This window comes from Rhyacophila brunnea, unplaced genomic scaffold, assembly GCF_057557595.1.
Source record: "Rhyacophila brunnea isolate RB1 unplaced genomic scaffold, BYU_Rbru_1.0 scaffold_4, whole genome shotgun sequence".
Lineage (NCBI taxonomy): Eukaryota > Metazoa > Arthropoda > Insecta > Trichoptera > Rhyacophilidae > Rhyacophila > Rhyacophila brunnea.
The window spans coordinates 46,858,283-46,883,501 of record NW_028233068.1 but is presented as its reverse complement, the minus strand read 5'-3'; the positions used below and the strand labels follow the sequence as shown (position 1 = coordinate 46,883,501).

The 25,219-nt window shown below is 33.6% G+C and overlaps 1 protein-coding gene across 1 annotated transcript; it reads right to left on the bottom strand.

The window, feature by feature from the left end:
- Positions 1-6,458: 6,458 nt before the first annotated feature.
- On the bottom strand, positions 6,459-25,219 carry LOC147067455 (uncharacterized). Its single transcript, XM_085953726.1, has 6 exons — positions 24,975-25,219; positions 21,941-22,182; positions 20,981-21,188; positions 8,979-9,220; positions 7,503-7,710; positions 6,459-7,082 (listed from the first exon to the last, which is right to left on the bottom strand). Exons 1-6 carry the CDS (start codon positions 25,182-25,184, stop codon positions 6,897-6,899), a joined length of 1,296 nt encoding a protein of 431 aa, XP_085809852.1. The 5' UTR covers positions 25,185-25,219; the 3' UTR covers positions 6,459-6,896.

The following is a 25,219-nucleotide window of genomic DNA, read 5'->3' as shown; positions in this document are numbered from 1 at the left end:
CTTTGGTCTAAATTAAATCAAACAAAACTCACCATAGCGTAATGGTGACTTTTGTCTGCTCGTAAATGCAGCACAGTGATGACGAAATAAACAAGCAAAAGTCACCATCCATCCATAGAGAGTTGTGATTGATAATTATTTTTCATTTATGGTCAGTTTCGTCCATGATTATGCATTTTGTCCGACTGTCGTTGAACGTTTGGATCTTCGGGTTACGCTATTGTTTCGATTGTGGATTGTTTTATGATTAATTGTTGTTATTTTACTAGATACCGTAATGCAATATTGATTTGTCGAACAGGAGTTCTGTTATCATGCATTACTCGAAATATCACAGTGCATCAAGTGATGTCATGATTGTTGTACCGGTTAATGACAATGACCAGGAAACCGATGACCCTAGCTATGTCCCAGATGATATTGATGGAGAAACAGAAGGTAGTCACTATGACATTGTTATTTACCTGTTATGAATACTATTCAATCCATATTATTCAAAAAATAAAATATTTAAAAACAATGAGACATTTTCTTGACCACATAGTTTAGTTTTCAGAATGCGAGCAACATACCAACAAAAGAAGTCGGTGGCGCAAATCAGATCCTTCTACTTGGACTCGCAACGTTGTAAAAGATCTTAGGAATTCTGGAAAGGCCTATGAAACAAAAAAACGGGCGTTTATTGCCAAAACTCCCAAAACAGCCAGCTGCACTAAATGCATATTCAATTGCTCCACAAAGTGTACTGAAGAACAAAGAGTATTAATATGCTCTGAATACTGGAGTCTGGGTGACTATTGTCATCAAAAGGATTTTATACTGATGAACACAAAGACTGTAAATACAGAATGGTAAAACCACCTCGATCCAAATCCAAAGATCCAAAGATCAAAGCCAAACGATCGAATGCGAAGCAATGCTATTTTTTTTAAGGATAGCAGAGAAGAAAGGGTTTGCCGAGACTTCTTTTTAAAAACATTGTCTCAGTAATGGCCTTGTTAACAAAGCTTATGCAAAAGCCAATGAATTTAATGTATTTAACACCGACGATCAGAGGGGTAAGCATGTTCCAGGAAACAAGATGCCCAACAGCATGGTAAAACTTATCAAACAACATATCGAAAAATTTCCTGTTACGGAGTCACATTACGTATACAATCATCGAGCCGGCAATATTTATACAGAAAAGACCGTGTGCTCTCTGCACAAAATATAACGCGATGAAGGACGGCGACGAGAAGAAACAGTTGGAGCAAAATTACACTGAACATAAAACAAGGATTGAGAAGCCAACACCGACAAAGCTATGGACAAAGAAAGGGCAACTCGAGAAAACACTTTTGCAACAGTAACTTTTGACTTGCAGATTATTTTACAGATTCCAAGTAGCATGTCTCAGCTCTGTATTACAGCAGAAAACTCTGTTGCTACAATTTGACAATTTATGAAAGAGCTCCGCCTAATAATGCTTTCTGTTAAGCTTGGCATGACGTAAATGGCAAGCGTGGTAGCATAGAGATTGGTACATGCTTGTATAGTTATCAAACTAACTTGCCAAGCAATATAAAAGAAGTGTCAATTTTTAGTGACACGTGCGGTGGCCAGAATAAATAATATAAAAAAATATTTTGACCCTTTTGATGTAGGTGGTGCAGAACTCAGACAATATTGAAGTATTGGAGCAAAAGATTTTAGAATCCGGACATTCAATGATGGAATGTAACAGTATGCACAGTGCCATTGCGAAACAGAAGAGATTCATGAATGCATGACTGGATAAACATTTTTTCAGCTGCTCAATTTAATCGCAATAAGAAAACTGCGACACCGTATACCACAAAAGAACTAAAATACAGCGATTTTTATGATTAGGGTCTCCTGTCCAAACAAATATTAAAAAACAAAACCAGGAACATGGCTGGACAAAAAGTTAACTGGTTGAAGGTGAAATGCTTCAGATTTGAAAAAAATAGTCTTTCAATTATAAAGTATGGATATGGCCATTCCGGCGAATATTTACAAAATTAATATTGCCCTTCGGAATCGTGCTCCAACTTTCCGAATGAATTGTCAAAGGCGTATTTATAAGTGATTTTTAATGTGATACCACAAGAATTCCACCACTGGTACCAATCTCTGCCGAGCTCAACCAGCGTTATTGATAGGAATGCAGAACCTGATGACGAAACTGATACAGAGGAGGAGTAGTTTTTAATTATTGTTTGTTAATCTTTCTTTACTTTCATTATGTTATTACTTAATTTTCATAATTTTCATTGGTTTGTTATTATCATTAGATTCCATTAAAAAAACACTTAATTCATTTACTTTAGGTATTTATATCTTAAAACATAAAAAAAATAAACATGTTAAAAGACTATTTCATTCAATAAAACTTATTATTTACCACATTATCTTTATTATTACTTATATCACTACTTTTCACTATCCTTCTTTTGGCTAACGTTGTTCAGATTATTAACAAGCAAAAGTCACCAAACCATAATTAAGCTACCTTGCCTCCTTCAAAACCTTCCAGATGTTTTAATTAGCACTAAAAAGTAAAAGTAGCTTAAAGAAATTATTAAGAAGACATGAGAAAATAATGTAATGTAGATAAAACATTAAAAACATTAAAATCTGATTTTTCCTGCATTTTCAAACTTTCAAATTGCGATATCTCAAAACTATGTTTTTAGGGTTGGCGAATTTTGCCTGAACGGTGACGATAATATCTATAGGTACTCGTAAGCAAAAGGAAGAGGGTGAATCGAAAAATGAGTTAAATATGCCAAACAAACCATACTACATATCGACACCTCCTACGTATAAGGCCGGAACAGCAAAATGGTACTTTTCAGTAGTACGATTTTAATAAATTTTAATGACACCACAATGTTAATTTTTAATAATGAAATCGTAATTTTTTAGTTGATTAATTGATATTATATTGATTGAATTTTTGTTATTTTTCGATTATCATTGTTGTATTATCTTTAAAATTATTTAATAAAAGGCAATCAAGTCAAAATAGTCAAAAACGCAGTTCCGGCCTTTTACGTAGGAGGTGTCGATATAATAAATGTACAAATGAGAAAAATGATAAGTTGAGTTAACACCTCTGAACTACTAAATTCCATACAAAATGGTCCCAATACAGTTCCCATACAAACTGGTTCAAAAATCAATCTTCTTTTGGCTCTCCTGAAAGTGATTTTATACTTAGCGCCTTTTTCCTTTCGCGCACAGATATAAATAACTAGATATTTAGTAGGTAACCCACCTTTTTTTAAATTTACTACAATCTGATGTGGTTCTTGGCCGTCTCACGAAGAGATTTCAAAATAAATTAGAAACCTACCTACTTTATAAAACCATATCTTTTTAACAAAATTTTTCCTGATCATTATTTAATCAAAATCTGATAAATTCAAAATTTCAGACTCTCACATCAATGATGTTTGTTATATAAAATTTTGTAATTGTGATTTTTGACGTCACAATTACGAAATAAATGGGTTTCTAATAAAGTAAAATAGTTAATAGTAAAGCATGAGCATGAGACATGAACACGGGTCGTGAAGTTACATGATCTTTTCCAAGCCGAACTCCGCTATTCCTTCGGAAATCTCGCAACTCATAACTGGAATTTGAATTAAAAAAAAAGGGATTGCACGAGCCTTCAGCTGTGTCTATACTATTCTTTGACTTGGAAAAATTATTTTCAAAGTGTTATAAGTTGACGTACACGTGTTTGTATAGAACGCTTTTCGGAGAATTGATACATTTTTCATATAAAATCTTTCTTTTTTCAACATTAAAGCTGTATCAAGGTACGAGGGTGGGTCAATAAGTCCTTAGAAAAGCCGACAGGTGGCGCGACTATTCCTGTAAGCGGTTTGTTTTCATGCAGCGGCACTACCGATTCAGTATGCTGCGAAGTTTCAATCAGATTGGTCGGGTTGTTGTGTGTTTCTCGTACATTTAAAAAAAAAATTTGCTTGTTTACAAAAATGGAGAAAATTGAGTTCTGCTCCTTCACTTGCAACTATTTATAACTGGTTAAATGAATTTAAACGTGGTCGTACATCAACAAAGGATGAACCTCGCTCAGGACGTCCTGTAGAGGTGACTACACCAGAAATGATCAATAAAATCCACGATATGGTGTTAAGTGACCGAAGATTAAAGTTGAGTGAGATAATTGAGGTTACAGGGATCTCAAAAGGTAGCGTCATTTCTATTTTACATGACAAATTGGGCATGAAAAAAATTTCTGCAAGATGGGTGCCGCGTTTGCTCACAGTCGACAATAAACGCAATAGGGTGGTGGCCTCTAAAGCCCTGTTGTCGCTCATGCAACGCAATCCGGATGAATTTTTTCATCGCTTTGTGACTGTAGATGAAACATGGATACACCACTATACTCCCGAGACGAAAGAACAGTCAAAGCAGTGGATTGCGAAAGGCGAACCATGTCCAAAGAAGGCGAAAACCGTAAAATCAGCTGGTAAGGTTATGGCTACTGTATTTTGGGATGCACGTGGAATTATTTTCGTTGACTATTTGGAAAAAGGAAAAACAATAACAGGGGATTATTATGCATATTTATTGGACCAGCTAAAAAACGAAATTGAAGAAAAACGGCCTCATTTAAACAGGAAAAAAATCCTCTTTCATCAGGACAATGCCCGTGTTCACACATGTTTACGATCAATGGCTAAAATTGAAGAATTGAAGTTCGAATTGGTCGACCACCCACCGTATTCGCCAGATTTAGCCCCCAGTGACTTTTTCCTTTTCCCAAACTTAAAAAAATGGCTAAGTGGACAACGTTTTTTTTCAAATGAAGAAGTCATCGATCGGACAAATGTTTATTTTGAGGACCTTCCGAAAACTTATTTTTCTGACGGTTTAAAAAAAATTGAGAAACGTCTAACCAAGTGTATTGAGCTCCAAGGAGATTATGTTGAGAAATAAAAAAAAAATACAAAAATAAAAACTGTTTTAATGCTTTTTTCTAAGGAATTATTGACCCACCCTCGTAATATTCATACTATTTATGTTTTTATAATGGTTTAGGATGTAGAATTTCTGGGCGCCACACGATCTTACGACCGTGAAAGATAATAAATATTTAACAGTGTGGAATATGAGAACAAATAAAATAAAATAGCGATTTACACTTGACAGAAACTATATTATCGCAAAGACAAGAATTAAAAAATACATTAAATGGATATTAAGCAGCTCGATACTGAAATTTGAAATACTAACTTTAAATGCAAGCGGCTAAGTTTGAAAAGAAATAAAGGAAGAATAGTTAATCAAATAAATAGTTTTAAAATACCCAAATTGGAACGATCAGAGACTCTTGACACGACGGCTGCATCGTGCTCCGTTAGGTGACGTCCATGATTAATATTGGGTATACCCAACCGGAGCACGACTGTTCTGGCGGCAGCCAAAATCAAAAAGCCTTGTTTCTACTGTCACACCACGCGACCTGACATTGTGTCTCCGGAAATTCCAACAGCGCCAAATTTGTCCACACGACTCGCGAAGATAGCTCGTCCCAAGACAAGTCGGTGTGACCAGTTGAATTAATTAATATTGTAGGTGATGTTTATTTTAAACATAACATGTTATATCATTGATTTACATGACAGAAAATGAATATAGTCGATAATGAGCAATGGTGTTGCGTAAATGGTATTTGTTTTGTGGTGGTTCAAAAAAAGACTTCGCTCCATGATGATTAATTGATTTTTCAGGCCCTACGAGCCTTGCCAATCTGGGACCCTAGGCTATAGGCTTTTTAGCCCAATGTATAATACAGGCATGAGTGGATGGCAACGGCGAAGGGTGGAGGTAGGCTGGATCTGACATAAATATTTGCTTTCATTGAACAAAGTGTAGTGTTTGTTCATTTTTAAAATTTAATTAAACCCTATCTAATCCAAGCTATAGTAATAGTAGATAATAGTCAAAAATTATTTGTTTATCTATAAAATGAAATTTATGAAAATTATGCCATTAAGCCATACGTAATTTTAGATATTTTGTAGATCGAAGAATATTTGGTATAGATGGCCTAATGAATTTGAAAAAACTTACCAAACCATCTGAAATATTATGTATTCTTAATTCAACGAGACTGAAAAAGTGAGCACTATTTTGTCGGATCGCTTAAACTATTATGGTTTTGGTTTAGGGTTTAATTGAATTTTAACAATTAACCGGCCCCATCTGCAAATCCTTAGATTAATGAAAACAATGACAAAGTTTAGTGTGCACTATTTATGTCGAATCTTAACAGCTTACATTCGCCCTTCGGCACTAGTGTATGGATCTAATAATGTGGTTTTTAGAATTTCATTGATTGTCGCGAATGACGTGTTGGTATCTACAAATTAAGAATTAAATAAAACAACAAAGGCTGATGAAATGTCATCTGTTTGTTTATTTATTGATATTTTTAATGAATACTATTTTAGCACAGATAAATATAATGTCATTTGGCCTTTTTTATGACTCTATCAGTTGACCCTCAGTATCGTAGTCATAGAACAAGTACTAGGACACAGTTGTATTGAAATTTTATTGGGCATTATTTTGCTTATCTGTCTTTTATGATTAGTGTCTTAAAAGGATAGAAATAATTATAATAAATGTTATACATAATAAATGTTATACTATGTTAATATAATATAATATTATAGACTATTCACACATTGATCGCCATGGGCGTCACCGGTGACCTGCACTAGGTTACTTCAAGGGCGCCGTAGGGGTCACCATTGACCATCAAAGAAGACCTAAGATAATGTGTTTAAAAACTTGCTTCAATTTGGGTTATCTCTAATTACCAAAATAAATCAAAGGCTATTTATTATTTATCTTTCAGGGTATGTTTCAATCCAAGTAGTAGTAAAAAGAAGCTTGAATCCAAGTGCTGTAAACAACTTCTTGGACGGTTCATTGTCTACTATGATGCAGCCAAATATTTCTCTATTTTCTTCAGCAAGTTGTTTGCTCATAGTTTTCACTAATAATTGTCCGTAGCCTTTTCGACGATGTTCCTATAACAATACAAACATATTAAATTTAGCATTCAAATTCATAATTAATATTAATTAATAACTAAGTATATTATCATATTGTAAATTGATTCATCACAAAATTATATACCAAAATTCCAATATAATTTTAAAATGAACATAATATATTTATGTTCAGCCTGCCACAGTAAACCATATTTTTTTCCGATGTAGATCTTGACTCCCTCACGAAGACGTCTCTTAACAGTATGTACAAGTGGTTATCGAATGCGATTAGCCTAGCGGCTATAATTATAAGGATCGTTAGTATCATGCTTCGTCAGAATATTAAAGTAAATATTGAAAGTCCCAGATGGATGAAAACTCAATTATCAATTTCCTGGAATATGAAAACATAAAATTGACTATTAAATGTCATTGTATAATGGTTTGAACTATTACCATTTTAGTATTAAGAGCATGAAGGTCTCCTCTAGCATTTGTCAAGCACCATGCTCTAAGTTCTCCATTCACTACTCCGATCGCTGCTCCATTCTTCAACATCATCCTAAAATAATCTAAAGAACCAGGATATCGGTGTGGCCAGACCGCATCAAGTTCGTCTGCCATCTCTGGGGGCAACACTTTAATTGAGCCACTTTCAGGATGTCTACGGTAAGAACAGAAATTTAGTATATTATCTTTGAAGTCATACAATAATGGGGCATAAGGTAATAAAGCTTTGCATCTCATGCGCTTATAAAAAGGTATGGATAATCCATACCAAAGATGTTGATGAAACCTTTTTTTTTTCAGGTGGATCATTCATCAATTCATCTATGGTTAGCATATTCTGCAAGTGTGACATACGTCGGTGGGGTCGACAACTCCATACCTTGTTAGCGAAACGCTGCGAGGCAGCATCAAGGTGACAGTCAACATATTACCCAATTGTGACCTTCATCAATAAAACCATGTGCAATTTATCAAATATTCATTTCAATAAATAGCGGGTCACAGTTGATGGGACATAGCACTCTACCAACACGCCTCGGCCGTGATACTCACTATCAGAACCCCTCGGATTGAGCAGACCTCACTGCGCATTACCTTGCATGGTTAACTTCACACCTGTCATTGTATTTATTTATCAGTATATAAACACTCTCCTCAATTCACTCGAGTAACCTCCAACATCATCACCTCCAAACTACTTATTTTATTTTAGAATTTATTATTCTCCTGGTTACTGTATAGAAATAAATCAATATTTTTTTGTATGGAAAATATTCATTGTATAATTTTATGTGGAATTCACTTAGGGGGGATCCTTATTAGATTAACTTTATACATTAATCTTTACATATTTGGATGTACAGATGCTTAATTGAGACAAAATGGCCAATTAAATAGATGGCCCAATTAAGGGGGATCCTTATGCCAACAGAGAACCTAGCGGAAAAATATGAAGCTTGAAATTTGAGATTTTTTTTTATAAATTTAGTTACCTAATTAAGATTTCTATTTTTTCTCATGTAGATTTTTGACTAATTCATCGTTTTAATATTATTTATATTTATTTAAAAAAACATCGATTCTTATAAAAATATAAATGTGTACAACATGAAATCCTTTTTATTTAAAAATTCTCAAATTGTAAGCTTCGTATTTTTCCGCTAGGTTCTCTGTTGGCATAAGGATCCCCCTTAATTGGGGCAGCTATTTAATTGGCCATTTTGTCCCAATTAAGCATCTGTACATCCAAATATGTAAAGATTAATGTATAAAGTTAATCTAGCTACGCCGTGAACACCAGACTTTCTAATCTCTATGAGGTATGAGGTTAATTAATATTAGATGGTTAACGTCATTCCAATTCAGAATAAAATAACAATTATTTTGTCACAATAATGACAGTGACAGTCAGTATGTACTTACTCTATTTCATAATTTTTGCCAATTTCTTTCTCTAAATAAGCCACCCAAGTGTCATCGCCTTTAATTTTAGTTCTTCCTAATTGAACTAGTACGTCTTGAACGCATTTGACGTGCTCTTTGATGAGACAACAAAATAATATTCGGTATGTCCAATTTATACGCTTTGTTTTCAACAATGCTTCTGTTATTTTTGTAGTGTCTTCTTTCATACAGAATACTGAGATTTCGTATGCATTTGGTATCTGAAAACAAGAGATTAGACTAATTAATACAATACCTAGGTATTTTTATGGCAACATTGAAATAACATTATTTTTAAGACCTTACGGCCTGCACTAAGTAATTTATATGTTTCATAAAATCATTTTTTTTTAAAAAACAAACCTAATCTATTGAAGGATTCATGATTTATAATTTAACCAACAAATAATATACTTGATTTTTCATTGTGGTTGATGGTGTCATTATTTGCAAAGTTATTTATCTACAATTTTTTTTTGTTAATATTTCATTCATTTATCCTTTTATAAGTAAAATTGTGTTAAAAAGTTCATTGCAAAGTCGTTATCAGCTGCTATTAATACATTATTAAAATTTGACAAATGACGCAATTTGGATTTGTGGTCAATTCTTTTTCGATATACTTACGCCCAAAAAACACGATTTGATACATTTTTGATATTCGGAACAAAATATAATATTCAATAATGTACATGTACATAACACTTTGACACCCACAATGGTTGCGTGGCTTAAGGGTTGGCGTCAGCCTACAGCGTCGTGGGTCTCAGGTTCGAATCCTGGGTCTGGCAAGTACACATATTGTTTTTTAATTTGTGTATGAGTCAGAATATAGATCTGGTAGGTTGAGCAAGTGGCTGATATCCATTTCTCGTAAAAACAAAATGTGTTAATACAAACTTCCACTCTGTGGAGGCCCATATGATCTTATTAGGATCCGACATGGTCGAAAAAAAACATGTATAAAAAATTTGGGGAAATAAACAATTATTGGAGATAAAAATATTTGGATCTGATATGACAGAACAGTAATAAGTCATTAAGACGGTACTTCAGTGAAACGGCAAATAATTTTCAACTATAGGTGCGATGAAATATTGGACTCGCTGGCAATCGAAGAGCGAACGTCGAGCTATGAACACGTCAATTTATTTTGTGATGGCGACAGGGGTATTAATTCTTAAATCGTGTAAAGATGACTAAAAAACGTTACCCATTTACTTGAAAAAGAAATCATGTCAATGAATTTATTATTATTGTTACTAATAGAACAATAAACAGAACATTAAATGGACGCATGTTGGATTTATATGACAAAATTATATTTCGTTCGGCACCCGTCATTTGCACAATCCGCGCATCGCCACGATCTTTTTAGACCATGCCTCAACACCTGCATCATAAAATTCGACAAAATATGACATAAACTACTTGGCTTATGGTTAACTTAGAAGTATTTGGGCATTTTCGCCAAAGTTTGTACATGTTTGAAATTTGGGTAATATTATTTTTTCACTCAAATTAACCATTTTTATATAGCTAGCAGATTCCTTGTTCTATTGCTGAATTGGTGATAGCAATTTTTCAGCAAAATATTGATTAATACAATATTTATATCATTTTTATTATGAAATTGGGCATAATAAGTTTCCGTTCCGTGACTACGAAACTTAGCTTTTAAAACATGAATGAAACACTTTTTATCACTTAAAAGAGCTCTATTAGATTAAAAAAACCATACACTTCAAAATAAAACTACAAATAGTCAAAAAATATTATTGAATTTTAATTCTTGGGCACATTTCGTTCCCCTCCGTTACCCTATGTCTATAATGGCAGAGCATTTTTCCTTTAGTATTTGAAAAAACCAATCAATGTTCGTTCTGCTATTTTTTTAAAGACAATAATCACTTTTACTAAATTTTATTGGAAAAATAAATAAGTTTCGTTATTTAATAATCAAATGAAAAATAGTTAACGTTCAACTTTTTTGGGGACATTTTCGGAATGGAACGAAATGGTAACGGAGTGTAATTTGTAAAGCTTAAGTTACATGTTACCATAAAAACAAATTTTTGTTTTATGAAATTTATTTGAATTTTTTGATAGACAGATAAATATTCAACGTGCGTCAAAATAACAAAACAAATCAAACTTAATCACTAAAATAGACATATTTTATAATAAATTTCACAATACTTGTAAAATAAGGTAGGTAATAATTTTGACACACTATACATTACCATAACTTTATTTGGCATTTATATTATTTGTAACTCAGATAAAAAATATTTTTAAGCAAATTAACAATATATGAAAAAAAAAATCAGCAAGGGATTCAGACGCGAGTTCCTAGCGCGGCACGGAGTATATAACTTTTACGAAAATAATTATAGTCAAACTCGGTTATTACGATCTCTGACATAGCGAGATCTCGGATGTAATAACGAAACATTTGTTGACAATTGGTTTATGATTTTCGCCATACATTTAATTCTTTCACTGTTATAACGAGCAACTTATCGGATATACCGAGCTAAAATACTGTTAATGTGTCGACCGTTTTAAAACATTTCGACCCTAAGCAATAAAATCCGATTGGACAGGATGCCGCCGGGGTCGGATTACGTTTATGACACTAGTAAAGTGTCTAAGTACCTACCTTATTGGTGTTTCACCGACAATAATAAAAAAGTATCCACGCATATGGTTGAAAAATCCAAGGTTTGTGAAGTCCGTAGGTACCTACCAGCGTTAATTACAATAAACAACTTCTTTTGTAGTTTATGAATGCCATGCTCGTTTCGGGGATTTTTACGATGGTTTCCAAATTTTTTATTTTCGGCTTTTTGTGTAATGTGACATGCTCATTTAAAAATACCTATTCTCTGATATAACGAGTAACGCTTATAACAAGCAAATTCAGTCGGTCCCATCTTCCTCGTAATAACCAAGTTCGACTTTATGTTGTCTTGAAATTTAATTGTATTCATCAACATAAAATGTAGCTATACAGGTTGATTGTAATCAAGACGTACTTTTCTGACATTTCGTGAATACCTACAGTTCTAGGTATTAAATCTAATCGAGTACACATTTCTGTTAAACGTGACAAAAAAATACTTTTTCATACATTTTTATAAATTTCTATGCCTAAAATGTATGGAGAAGTTTTAAAATTTTGGTGGCGTATAACAGAAAGAGTATGACAGAGCCAGTGCCTGTCTCGCAATTATTTCAGTCTGGTGTTTTTTCTTTTCCTTCTGTTGTTTTTTTTTATCTCCATACTTTTATGTGCGCTATTTTTGCGTATTCAGACATATCACATACTTTTTTAATCTTTATTATATTATTATATTATAGTCAGGTTATTTTTTATATTTTTTAATGAAAATATTTTTGTTTTTCATACGAACAGACAAAATAATTTTTTTTATAATCTATGAAGAACTAAACACACACTGTAAACCCAACTTTATGCATGCCATTTCGTTACTTTTACATTCCACATATACGTTACCACCAATATAGTTTCGGAGTGGAAGTAACGGATTCTGTTTCAGAAGTGTTTGAAGCCAAAATTTAGCTTAGTTTTATTGTTAAACCTGCGATATGTTTTATTATATCTGTAGTATGAAAGATAAGCTCCATATGTGTAGTATGTGAAATAGAAATATGTGTTTTCTTACCTTATAAATCGTGGTAACAGTAGTGGAACTTCTTAAATGACCAACCCAGAAAGCAACCTGTTCCGATAGCGATACCGACACACACCAACAATTTAAAGTGTACATGGCGATCAGTGTTATACAAAAATGTTGCTACATTAAAAAAAAACATATTTATAGTGAAAATTTTTCGCCTTCATGCTAAAATCGTGGTAACGGAATGTGGAGTTCCACTTTTTCAAATATCCTGGGACACACTTTAAACGTGATTTTTTTTCAATATTGGTACAAATTTACGAAAAAACTATATATTTTCCAAAAATATATAATGTAAGCTGTTGAAAACACTACGAATTTAATTTTACACACTCAAAATTAATGACGAAATCAGACTTTGTTTATTTGAATTTATGGGTGGGACATGGTAAAAACGCACTACCTTTCGATCTAAATAATCAATTAAAAATATATACAGGTCAGATAGTTGTATTTAACTGATTGAATAGAGTAAATTAATAAATTTGCATGTTAAAAGTACATAACTTTCCAACATTTTATAATATAATAACTATGAAAAAATCAATCAAAGTCATGGGACATGCCAAAAACGCAATGTACAAACTTTGGCGAAAATGCCCATTTGCTAAAAGTGCTTTCTCATTTTGAATAAAGAGTGAACATTGTCCTATTGAAAAATGCATTTATTTTTGTAATGAAAATGTGATAAGAAAATATTTCACTGTGGTTTTTGAATATCTCAGGATAAAAGTAGGTAATATTAAGATAACTGACTTTGCATATAGTTACCTACCTATGTACCTTCATTTATAATAATATGATATTATAGAATGGGACATTCACATAAATTTAATAATACAACTGTAATATCTTCAATTTCACTTAATGTCTCTGCGCCGCCGTGATGTGACAGCAGACTGCGATGTTTAATTCTTTTGTTCAATTATCTTTAATAAAACCGTATTGCCCATTATTTTATGAAGCTCTGATAATATTTTATCACTGCCTATAAAATATATGTCTACTTATACATAGGAATTCATTCGGCTTACACTGCAATTAATTGCAAACTGTGATACCTACTTTTGATTGTCTACCTATACTTGCTCTGATAATAAATTATGTAGATAAGTATCTATCTTTTCTATAGGTACTTATTTTAAGAAATTCCCCTGCTGTTTAAAGTTGCTATAAATATCCATCTACACCATGGGTGGCCAACCTTTTCAGCAGCCGGGCCAGATTCTAAAAATGGGATTTCCTACCGGGCCGCACAACTTTTTTTTTATTATACAAAACAAAAAAGAAATATATATTATATATTAATAAAATACAACGAAAATAAGAATCAAATATATTTATTAGATTAGACTTTTTTTAAATAATAAAAAATAAACAAAATAATATAAAAATAGTAAATTTTAGTGAGAAGTGCACCAATATCGATATTGAGTGAGGTTGTTTCTGCACGCAAACAGTTTTCCAAATGCACATCAGTGATTCGTGTTTTCACTTGGGATTTGATATGCTTCATCCGACTAAAAAGCTGTTCACACTTGTAAGTGTTTCCAAATAGCAAAGTCATCATTAGAACATGTTTGTAAAATGCAGGAAATCACACCTTATCCAAATATGTTTTGTAAAACTCTTCCAAACCAACCTGATGGAATTTCTCCTTTAAATCGCAACATATTTCACAACGTTCCATTTGTAATTAATTTCCTGGTAATAAATTCATGTCTACGGAGAATGGCGTTGCAAATGCAGCAAAAACCACATGGTGCTTTTTAAAATCTTGAGCTAATATCGAATCTCAATTTGCGAAATTAGCCCATCTAGCGGCAGCATTTGATATTATTTTTATTTTTAACTGCTCCACGGGCCACAAGTTGACACCCAGTGGGCCGCATGTGGCCCGCGGGCTGCGGTTTGGCCACCCATGATCTACACAATAGTTTTTTTATTCCTGAATCTTTTCAAAAAGAATTTTATAATAGAGTTAGATTAAAATGTTTCTTATGATTGATTTACTGTAAAGCGATTTTCAATTCAAACTTTTTTTTAAATTCAATACACAAGATTTAATGAAAATACATAATTTTGAAATATTTGTAGTTATTAGAATTAATTTGCATTCATCATAGACCGATCGGTAGCTTAAAGGATACAGACACTCATATGGATAGTGAAAGATGTATGTAAGTTTGTTTTTCACTCGAGTAGGTAACGTAGGTGACGTTTTTCAAAATAACATATTTCAAAGTAACTTCATTAACTGATTAAGTAGTAGAAAATAAAATATGGTACTAAAATATAATAGCGCCTGTACACGTGCATGGATATACTACTGGCAATAGCGTATAAATTAAACTATTGCGATAATAACTGTTTACACACAAAAATGTTAATTGTCGTGCCAATCTCACTTTTCAGTTGTCAGTGAGACGCATTGGTTATCGTTGCGTGAAGATTTTCTGTGGTGCGGAGTGTGGTTTGTATTATTTCTGGCAGATACGGCACCATCATTCTACTGCGCAGATATTGTGCAAGTTGCAACTTTTTTTGATCCATGTATGCAGTCTTGTAACTTGCATGATAATACGTGTTTACACTTGCATTTTATTGTTATGGTCACGATAATAAGTACTGCCAACAGTTAATCCATGCATGTGTAAATGGGCTATTATGCTAAAAACACATACAATTTTATATTTGCAAAATTAGCCTCCAAACAAAATCTGTGACTATTGCAGAAAAGATTAGTTGTCTAGTGAAATTAATTACCATCACTTTATATTTTAGATAATAAAAAATCATATATTTAGACATTAAAATATATGTTAATATTAGCAATAATCTTTAAATCCTGGTCTAAGGTTATTAGAGATTATGGTCTGGTTGATTAAATCTTTTTATTATTAATTAAAGATTAAAAAAAGTAATGTGCAAAATAATACATATCAATAGATATCAAAATGAATAATAATTACCAGTCTCCATATACACACAACTCCATTATCAGGGTCACCGAACACTGAAAAAACTTCCACTGGAAAATCTGGAAACTTTTTGACATTTATACATTGTGTCAATAATGTGTTGTAAGCCGTTAAACCGAAAGGCCAGTTTTGTTTGAATTTATCTTTTAAACTAGGCCATTCTTCTTTTGGTAGTACTACTAAAGAATCAGAGACATCCATCACGTATGACGGTCAAGTAGCAACTGAGAGAGACATACAAAATTAACTGAACATAAATGGCTTGTGTTACATAGCAGTAAATGCAGGGTGACCAAAAGATTGATTTTACACCAAAACAATTTTTAATTTATGGTGACATTTTTTATGTTTTACTATATTATTATTATTATGTTCTTTTAAGCATAACAACTTAAGTAATTAGTGCATGGTGACATTATCTTCAGATTTTCATAGAGAAATTATTTAATAGTGCTGCAAGACTTTGGTGGATTTATCATCACATCCTATGATGGATGGATGGATCAATCAACTGCTGGATGAAGACATGTTCAAGCTGATTCTACTCCTCTCGGTGCGGTGTATGAATTGCCACCTACTTCTGCAGAACTTAGCTATTTCACTGAATTGATTAGAATGTTTTTTACTTCTTGAGTACTAAGGATGTCTAGATTTATCCAGCGATTGTCTCTTCTTCGAATTATGTGTCATCCACCCTGATATCCATTTGGAAGTTTCCATATTTATTTATATCGCTTTAAATAATCGGTTTCTGTATTTCGTTCAATTTTTAAACATTTTTTTTAATGTGATTTTGTTTTTTCGAATTTCACGCCTATGTGGTATGTTTATATCTGGTGAACCTTTAAAATACGTCATTAGCGAAAAATTATTGAAAAATATGTTCAGAAACTAAGATGGAAGTAATATTTTATATTGATAACAGTGTTTGTTTGGGTAGATGTTAGTATATTGTCAGATAAGGTTACATAATAGTATAAATTTGGAAGTGAGTCTCCGTTAACAATGTGATAAACAATGTTTAACAAGTTTATTGCTATTATTACTTTTGTTATATAATGTTGCGGAAAACTTCTAAATGTACTATAAACAAAAGTATTTAACAAACATGGCACCCCCCAAAAATGAAAATTATCAGAATGATTTTAAACATTGAAATATTGAAAGCCAATAAACTATACCTTTGGGCATATATAAATATAATAAAAACACGCCAAAAAAATGATTTGTAATAATTCTCCAGCACCCTTTTTAGAAAAATTTCTTAGATTTTAATTATTTCTAACACAAAAATTTCGAAACACTAATGTCAGGTTTTTTTAGAAACCCAATCCCTAAAACTGTCAAAAAATTCTCGGTGTCGGTGTGTTCACCCGAATTCCGGAGTGGTGTAGGTCATGGCTGGGGAGGGCTGATAGGGCTCTAGCCTGGGTGCCCGGGCTGTGGGGGGCCCGGCGTGTCGGGTTGACCAGATAAGTGAGATAAACACACATCATAAATTAGCTTTAATAGTAAAAAAAGTCGCCTGCGGCGCTATTATACTTCATGACCATGAACATTTTTAATTACTTATATAATTGAGCAATATATTTTTTGATTATTATGTGTCGATACTCGACAGCTCCATTATTAAAGTAGATGTAATAAAAATTGCCAATAATTCACTGTATAAGAAGATACCCTTAATTTGAATTAAAACACAATTTGAAAAACGTTAATGTAGTGTTTCACACTGCCTTTAATCTTAGCGGTAGGTAGAGGGCCCGCCAAATATCCTAGCCTGAGGGCCCGTTTCAGGATGTGGGGACCATGGTGCAGGTACACCGAGTGCAATAGACAAAAGACCGATAAACGAGAAATTAGGCTCTGTAGAAGAAAAAGAGCCTATAGGACTAATTTACATTCTCCTCCTTGGGCCCCCCCCAATATTAAATCCTGGGTGCGCCACTGGTGGACACGGATCTTTATTTCAACCAAAGAAAGCTGTATTTTATTATAAAATTATGTAGAACCAATTATGAATGAAATAAAATACAAAAAAACACAAATTACCACCTATTTGTTTATTTAATTCATATTATAATTATTAATAAAAACTAGGAATACCTATATGTATTTCTTTAATGATGGTAGTTGTTTTTAATGCATTTTATTATGTAATGTGATTATTAATATAGCATAGATAATACCTACGCCATAAGGCTCTTATTATGGCAAAAATAGACTATTATTATGTCACGTGAGCACATGCAAGTTCACGGTAAGCTCACACCACAAGCAAAGAGTATTTAATGTCATTTCACTTGGTATTTAAATGTATCAAAACGACTTTGCAGTCACCTCACTTGTAACATCATACCACCAACCTCTCATGGGATAGAGCATATTGTTATTTTCTGTAAATTTACAAATTTTTGAGTCACGTGACCTCACATATATTTGTTTTTAGTGGTTTGGAAAGGAGCTACGAATGACAGGCAATTAAAATGTAATATTTTTGTACGTTGTCAGTTTTTATTATTGAATGTTTTAATGGTTCTAATAAAGTTCACATCACAGACAGTCAGCACTTTAACATATAAACAGTTATTATCGCGATAGTTTAAAATACACACTATTAGTGCCAGTAAATCCATTCACGTGTATAGGCGCAAATGAGGGTATAGATTACCAATCTTGCATGATTCCTAATTTTCTAACAATATACATTTTCGCAAATAGTGACTCACATTGCCTCTGTAACTCGTAACTATTAAAATTAAACATTTTTGTAATATCATGTTATAAATTACTGATGGATGAAGCACAAAAAATAATCATTATTTAACTAGATATACTATTCTGCAACATCTTCTTGGCTACGCTTCTAGGCGCTGTTATCGACTAAATGGGAGGAGCTTGTTAGTTTATAATGGAAAAATGGTAGGAGCATTGATACCAGATGAAGGTCTCCCACAGGAGACTACCTCAAAGGGCGGACCGAACCATCAACTTTCCCAGAACACCACAGCCTACGTCCACTCTTCGCGGTTCTCGCAACCCGAGCAGAGCCCGCCTCCTCAAAAATTCAAATTCGTCTGCGCTCCCGCCAAAACAGACGCGGTCTACCGATAGCGCCGCCACTGGTCAATCTGTCGGTAAAACAGGGAGGTTCGCGACTGAGAGCGCGATGACGCCAAATCTGACGGTTGAACACGCGAAAAGCTCTCTCTTACATCAGACGCCGAACGAACAGCATCGACCGCAAAAACTCTCTTCGATTGGCCGCCGGACAGCCAGCATCGTCTCTGCTCGCCTCGGACGCGAAGCCAAGTGAGCATCTCCAAGTCTCGAGCAACAGCCGGCCAAGAAGACCGCGTCGGCACCAAGCAAGCATCAAGCTAACCGCCAGCAAAAACCGCCTATACCCTGTAACTAACTGCAAATACGATAAAATAAACACGCCTTGACAAAATACACCGTGCGTTTCTGTCCCCCATCCCCGCTTCTTGGCCATGACATTATCACGGTCTGCCATCTCCGCCTAAGAGCGCAAGAAGGACGGTGATAGCATGTTAGTTCACAGTTTTAACACGTAGCCAAGAAGATATTGCTGATGAGTACATTGTAACACTTAAAATTAACATGAATGATAATATGGCAAAAGCGGTTGAGCATGTTTTTTGATAAAAATATCATAGAAGAACTGTCACAGGTTATTTAAAATTTTACAATTTGACTTAGAATTTAACCGATAGATGATATTAATTAGCTTCTAAGTAATTTAATTCTTGCTTAAAAAAATATAACAGATACAAAATACAATTATTTAATTTATGTTTTAATGACATTAACCCAACAGTGGTGCTACAAAAGCGACCTACATGCTGCAGGTCTGACATGGCGGGAGGCGCAAGAGTTGGCGATTGACCGACGGAAGTGGCGCGAACTTGTGTTTGCCGTATGCCCCAATGCTGGGTTGTAACAGGGTGAAAGAAGAAGAAGAATGACATTAAAAAAAATTAAAGTTTTAAGATAATAGCTCAAGAGCCTTTCATTCTACACAATTTGCCAATATACTTCCATAATTTCCACTAAATGTTATGCACTATTTAACGCAAAAATATGTACAGATAGCAACAGCCTTTGTTGGTGTAACATTACAACACTATCACATAAAGCCGGGTACTCATTAACGAGCCATAAATTGTAACCGTTGCAGATACAGTAATTAGTATCGATGCCAAATATTTAGTTCGCAAGCCTAATAAATAATAAATTCACATCCAGAGTCAGCTTCATATTACATGACGTATAGATGTCTCTGTTAGTCTGTTATTGATGTGGTGTAAATAAGTCAGATTTATTTTTATTAAAGTAGGCTCTAAATAATTGCCTAGTATGGAGTCAATGCTATACATTAAATTGGTTTATCTATAATTATTGCCGTATTTCATTTTCAAGCTTTGTTTCAATCCAAGTAACGGTAAAAACAAACTTAAATCCAAGTGCTGTAAACATCTTCACGGAAGCTTCATTGTCTAGTAAGATGCATACATATATTTCTCGATTGTCTTCAGCAAGTTGTTTGCTCAAAGTTTTCACTAATAACCGTGCGTAGCCCTTACGACGATGTTCCTATAACAATACATAAATATTAAATTCACCAATCAACGTAACATTATTATGAACTATGTATTATGCACATCGCAAAATATATCAACATCTTATATTTAATTTTACATTAGTCAGAACCAATTTTTAGATTAAAACTCAATGACTTTGATAATTAAGTGAACCCAATTTATGTGTCGCAGTGAAGTTTAGGTAGATGAGCAACTAATAAATCAATAGTTTCAGCTCTAAGATGGAGTGTATTGATTGCCCTCCAAATTGTGGAGATATCTTAATATAAATTTTACGGGGATTAGCTAGAGGCGGCAGGTTATATGAAAGTATGGTGAAGCAGGCAAATATGGTGAAAAAGTATGGTAAGGCAGGCTGGTAATTAATTTGAGGCAAAATTTCCACGTTAACATTATATTATGAGTACATTATAATGACCAAAGTAAATCCTCCGTGATGCCCTGAATTTTTTTTATCGCGTCGCTATTTCTCGTAAGTCATCGGCTATTGTTGGCCTGCTTCATTCAGTTGTACGAGAAAGCCGATGACTTGCCCCTCTTTCTATTTAATATCTCTATGGGAATTAGTCTGCGGTTATTGATTGAAAAAAATAACATTAATAGCATAAAATAGCAAAAACCATTAAGTTATTGATGAAAACTAATTTTTATGACTATAACATCATTATTACCATTTTAGTATGAAGAGCATGAAGGTCTCCTCTAACACTTGTCAAGCACCAGGCTCTAAGGTCTCCGTTCACTACTCCGATAGCTGCTTCTGTCTCCAACATCTTCCTGAAGTAATCTAACGAGCCAGGGTACCGGTGTGGCCACTCTTTATCCACTTCGTCTGCCATCTTTGCGGGCAACACTTTTAGTGAGCCACTTTCGGGATGTCTACAGTAAGATCAAAAAATGTGTATATTTTTTACCACACCACACAATAAGTGCCAATAAAGGTACAACAATTTTCTATATCCTATCTATAATATCCATGTATGGCGTGAATATGTTGATAAATCTAAAAACAACAATTCTCAGGGTAGCTATTTGTAAGGTTGGTTTTCTGACACATATAAATCTTGTATATAGATGGAGCCTAAACATGAAAGTGATGAGAAAAAAGGACCACTAAGACCACTAAAATTTATACAAACTCAGAGAAGATAGACGAGGTACTATGCAATGACTTGGTTAATTTAACATGACAATTCCTCCAACGGTTCGTCACTAGTAAATGTCATGTGTATTTTTTCAACAGCATCCCTACATGTGAAAGTCATCACACACCTCTGTTCCTAACCCCTATGCGGTTCAATTACCACCAATCCACAGTTATCGATATCTGAATTTCCTCAGACAAGCGATATGGACCTGGCTCGCCCATATATTACGGGTGCCTCAAGAGAATTTCCACTTGGCCTGTCCGTTTTTCAAGCCAACCTGATTACTGCGTCACGGAAAGCTGCTAAATACCAACAAGGTGTAGACAGTGAGGCTACCAAATATTGGTACGGCATCTGAAGATGCAAGAAGACTGGCGAGAGGCAGGGATTCTTGTGCTCTTCGCTCGTATGCTCCATGTGGCCATAGATTAAGAAGAGTTTACTCAGAATAAAATAACTTCTTCGTCAAAGGTCTTTACTTACTTTATTTCATAATTTTTGCCTATTTCTTTATCCAAGTAAGCCACGTGCGTGTTGTTAACTTTCAAGTTAGTTCGTCCTAATTGAGCTAGTGCGTCTCGAACACATTTAATATGATCTTCCATGAGAATACAAAATAATATACGGTATGTCCAATTTATATGTTTTGTTTTCACCAAAGCTTTTGTTATTTTTGAAGTATCTTCTTTCATACAGAATACTGAGATTTCGTATGCATTTGGTATCTGAAGAAAAGGAAAATAGATTAATCAATATGATTGGTATTATATTATCATTGTGAACGTAATGCAAAATAGGTGCCTGGCAAAATCAGTGACTTTTGATTTACATATTTGTGTCCAGATTCAGTTAGATTCAGAGATTGGGTATCTGCTTGATTTAATCTTTTTTTGCATTCAAGATTAAAAAAAAGTAATATTAATTAATGCATAGTGCAATGTTACTAATTTAATTACATTAAAAATATATTGAAACTATAAATTATTATTTAAAAAATTCTTTAATAAGAAGCCAACAACTGCAAACGTTATTAACTTAATAGCACCTGTACACGTGCATGGATTTATTTGCACCAATAGTCTATATTTTAAAATATCGCGGTAATAACTGTTTATACTAAAAGTGCTGACTGGCTCTCTAATCTCATTCTTCAAGTGTAAGCGAGACGCAATGTTGTCATTGAATGGTGCTATTTGACAGGTCGTGAAAATCAATAAACGTCAAAGTGAGTCTCAGGGCGTTTGTCCGTAGTCCGTCACTATATCGGTTCACGGATGTTTTGATCCGAGAACGGAATAAGTGGACATTGCTTTAACAGATTTTTGTTTTTATTAGAAATGAATATTAGCCACTTGCTCAACCTATTAGGTTTATAAACTCTGGGTCCAAACACACATTGAAAAACATGTGATTTTTTGCCAGACCCGGAACCACATTATAGGCCGGCACATTACTCACTCGGCTATTGTGAGCTGAATATCACCTATCAATTCAATACATTATAGCAAGGGCTCCCAACCCCGTGCCCGCGGGCACCATGGCGCCCGCGGAACGATTCGTATGTGCCCGCCACTATTCTATACAATATCTATTCACTATTCAATAAATATGCCTTTGCACAAGCTGTCTGCGATAACCACCGATGGGGCACCAGCAATGGTAGGTAAAAACAAAGGATTTATTGCCCTCTGCAAGAAGGATGAATCATTTTCAAACTTTATGTCCTACCACTGTATTATCCACCAGGAAGCTCTGTGTTGTAAAATATTGCCATTTGAACACGTTATGAAAATAGTTACAAAAATAATCAATTCTATTCGAGCAGCTCCTTTGCAACACGGACTTTTCAAGGCCCTGTTAGAAGATACTGAAGATAAAAAACATGATCTTATTCTGCATAATGAAGTACGTTGGCTCAGTAAAGGAAAGGTTCTTACAAGATTTGTGAGTTTAATTGAAGAAATAAAAACATTTATAAACGATAAAAAGGAAAATTATGATGAACTAGCTGACTCTCGCTGGCTGATTGATTTGGGATTTCTCACAGACATCATGGAAAAATTAATTTCTTTAAATTTGGAGTTGCAGGGGAAAGACAAAAACATAGCTGAAATGGTAAGCTCTGTAAAGTCATTTAAAGCTAAATTGGATTTGTTGATATCACATCTGCAGATCAATTCTCTCGTGCATTTCCCACATATGAATAAAATGCTAGGTAACAATGAATTAAACGGGTCATTATTTATTAAGCATCTTCAAGTGTTAAAAAAAACCATTTGAAGAGAGATTTTTGCAGTTTACAGATATCGAGCCAATTGTTTCCTTCTGTATCAATCCTTTTACTTGCCAAATAAATGTAATGGAAATGGCCGCATGTATTGCAGATTTTGTTCAAGGTAAGACAGAAGAACTAGAGTTAGAAATTTTGGAGCTTAAGAATAATATTTTGTAATTAACTATTTCTTTTATTCAACGAATAATTCACAAGATTTAAGAATATATCATTCTGATTATTGAACATATATTATTTTGAAAAAAACGCTTTCTGATAAGAGTATATAATAACCAATAGAAAAAATCTTTTTTGAAAAAAGTAAGTCACCCCGACGGGGAATCGAACCCTGTATCTCCCGAGTATACGCCTCATCCGTCGCATTAAGCCATTATGCTACGGCGTGACATACTAATAGCGAACAAATTTTAACTATTGGTCAATTTCTATACCTACCCATCAAAGTGTTTTTTTCAAAATAATATATGTTCAATAATATTTTGCTTAAATCCTTAATATCAGAGGACTTTTGGAATACAGTGGACAGAGAAAAGTTCTCATTTTTGAAAAAAGCGGCATATAAAATTGAATCATTTTTCGGTTCGACATATTTATGCGAATCATTGTTTTCAAACATGAACTTAATAAAATCAAGATATAGATCTCGACTCACCGATGAGCATCTTTATGATTGTTTGCTAACAGGATTATCATCATACTCTCCTAATTATGTGGCACTGGCCAATGATATGCAATGCCAAAGATCACATTGACATATTGATATTCTATTTTTTTATAAAATGTTTTCTTTGTATTTGTGTTTTTTGTTTACTTTGTTTACGTTTTGTAAATACATTTCTCTGTGTGTATTCTGTTCTCCCACAGGCACGGGGTTGGGAACCCCTGCTCTAGATATAGAATAGATAATAAATGTACCTACCTAATGTTTGTTGGACTTCCGTGTTTATGGAATTATTATAATGGTTTATTAACATTTTTCTTAGAGCATAAACATCGTAAAAAGGACACCCGTTGTTTATGCACTAAAGTGAATTGGACTTCAGTAATTTTTTAATTAGCTATATCGGTTAATTTACTACTTATGGACTTCAGTGTTTCATTCATTTGTGTAATGAAATAAAATAAAATTTTCTGCATATTTAACTCAGAAACGGTAAAAACTGGACTTCCGTGGTTTATCCTCTAATGTACAGAATAATAATTATTATCAAAACGAATAATTACCAGACTCCATACACACACAATTCCATTATCAGGGTCACCGAACACTGAAAAAATTTCCACTGGAAAATCTGGAAACTTTGTCACATATATACATTGCGTCAATAATGTATTATATGCAGTTAAACCGAAAGGCCAATTTTGTTTGAATTTATCTATTAAACTAGGCCATTCTTCTTTTAGTACAATTACTAAAGAATCAGAGACATCCATCACGTATGAGTGTCAAATGGTAACTAAGATCGACA

Bases quoted from the DNA above. Each gene is read 5' to 3' on its own strand.
- LOC147067455 (XM_085953726.1), bottom strand. From the start codon at position 25,184: ATGGATGTCTCTGATTCTTTAGTAATTGTACTAAAAGAAGAATGGCCT. The intron at 21,189-21,940 runs GTAAGTAAAGAC...ATCTTACTGTAG, and splicing joins GGCAAAAATTATGAAATAAA to ACATCCCGAAAGTGGCTCAC. The intron at 7,711-8,978 runs GTAAGTACATAC...TTCTTACCGTAG, and splicing joins GGCAAAAATTATGAAATAGA to ACATCCTGAAAGTGGCTCAA.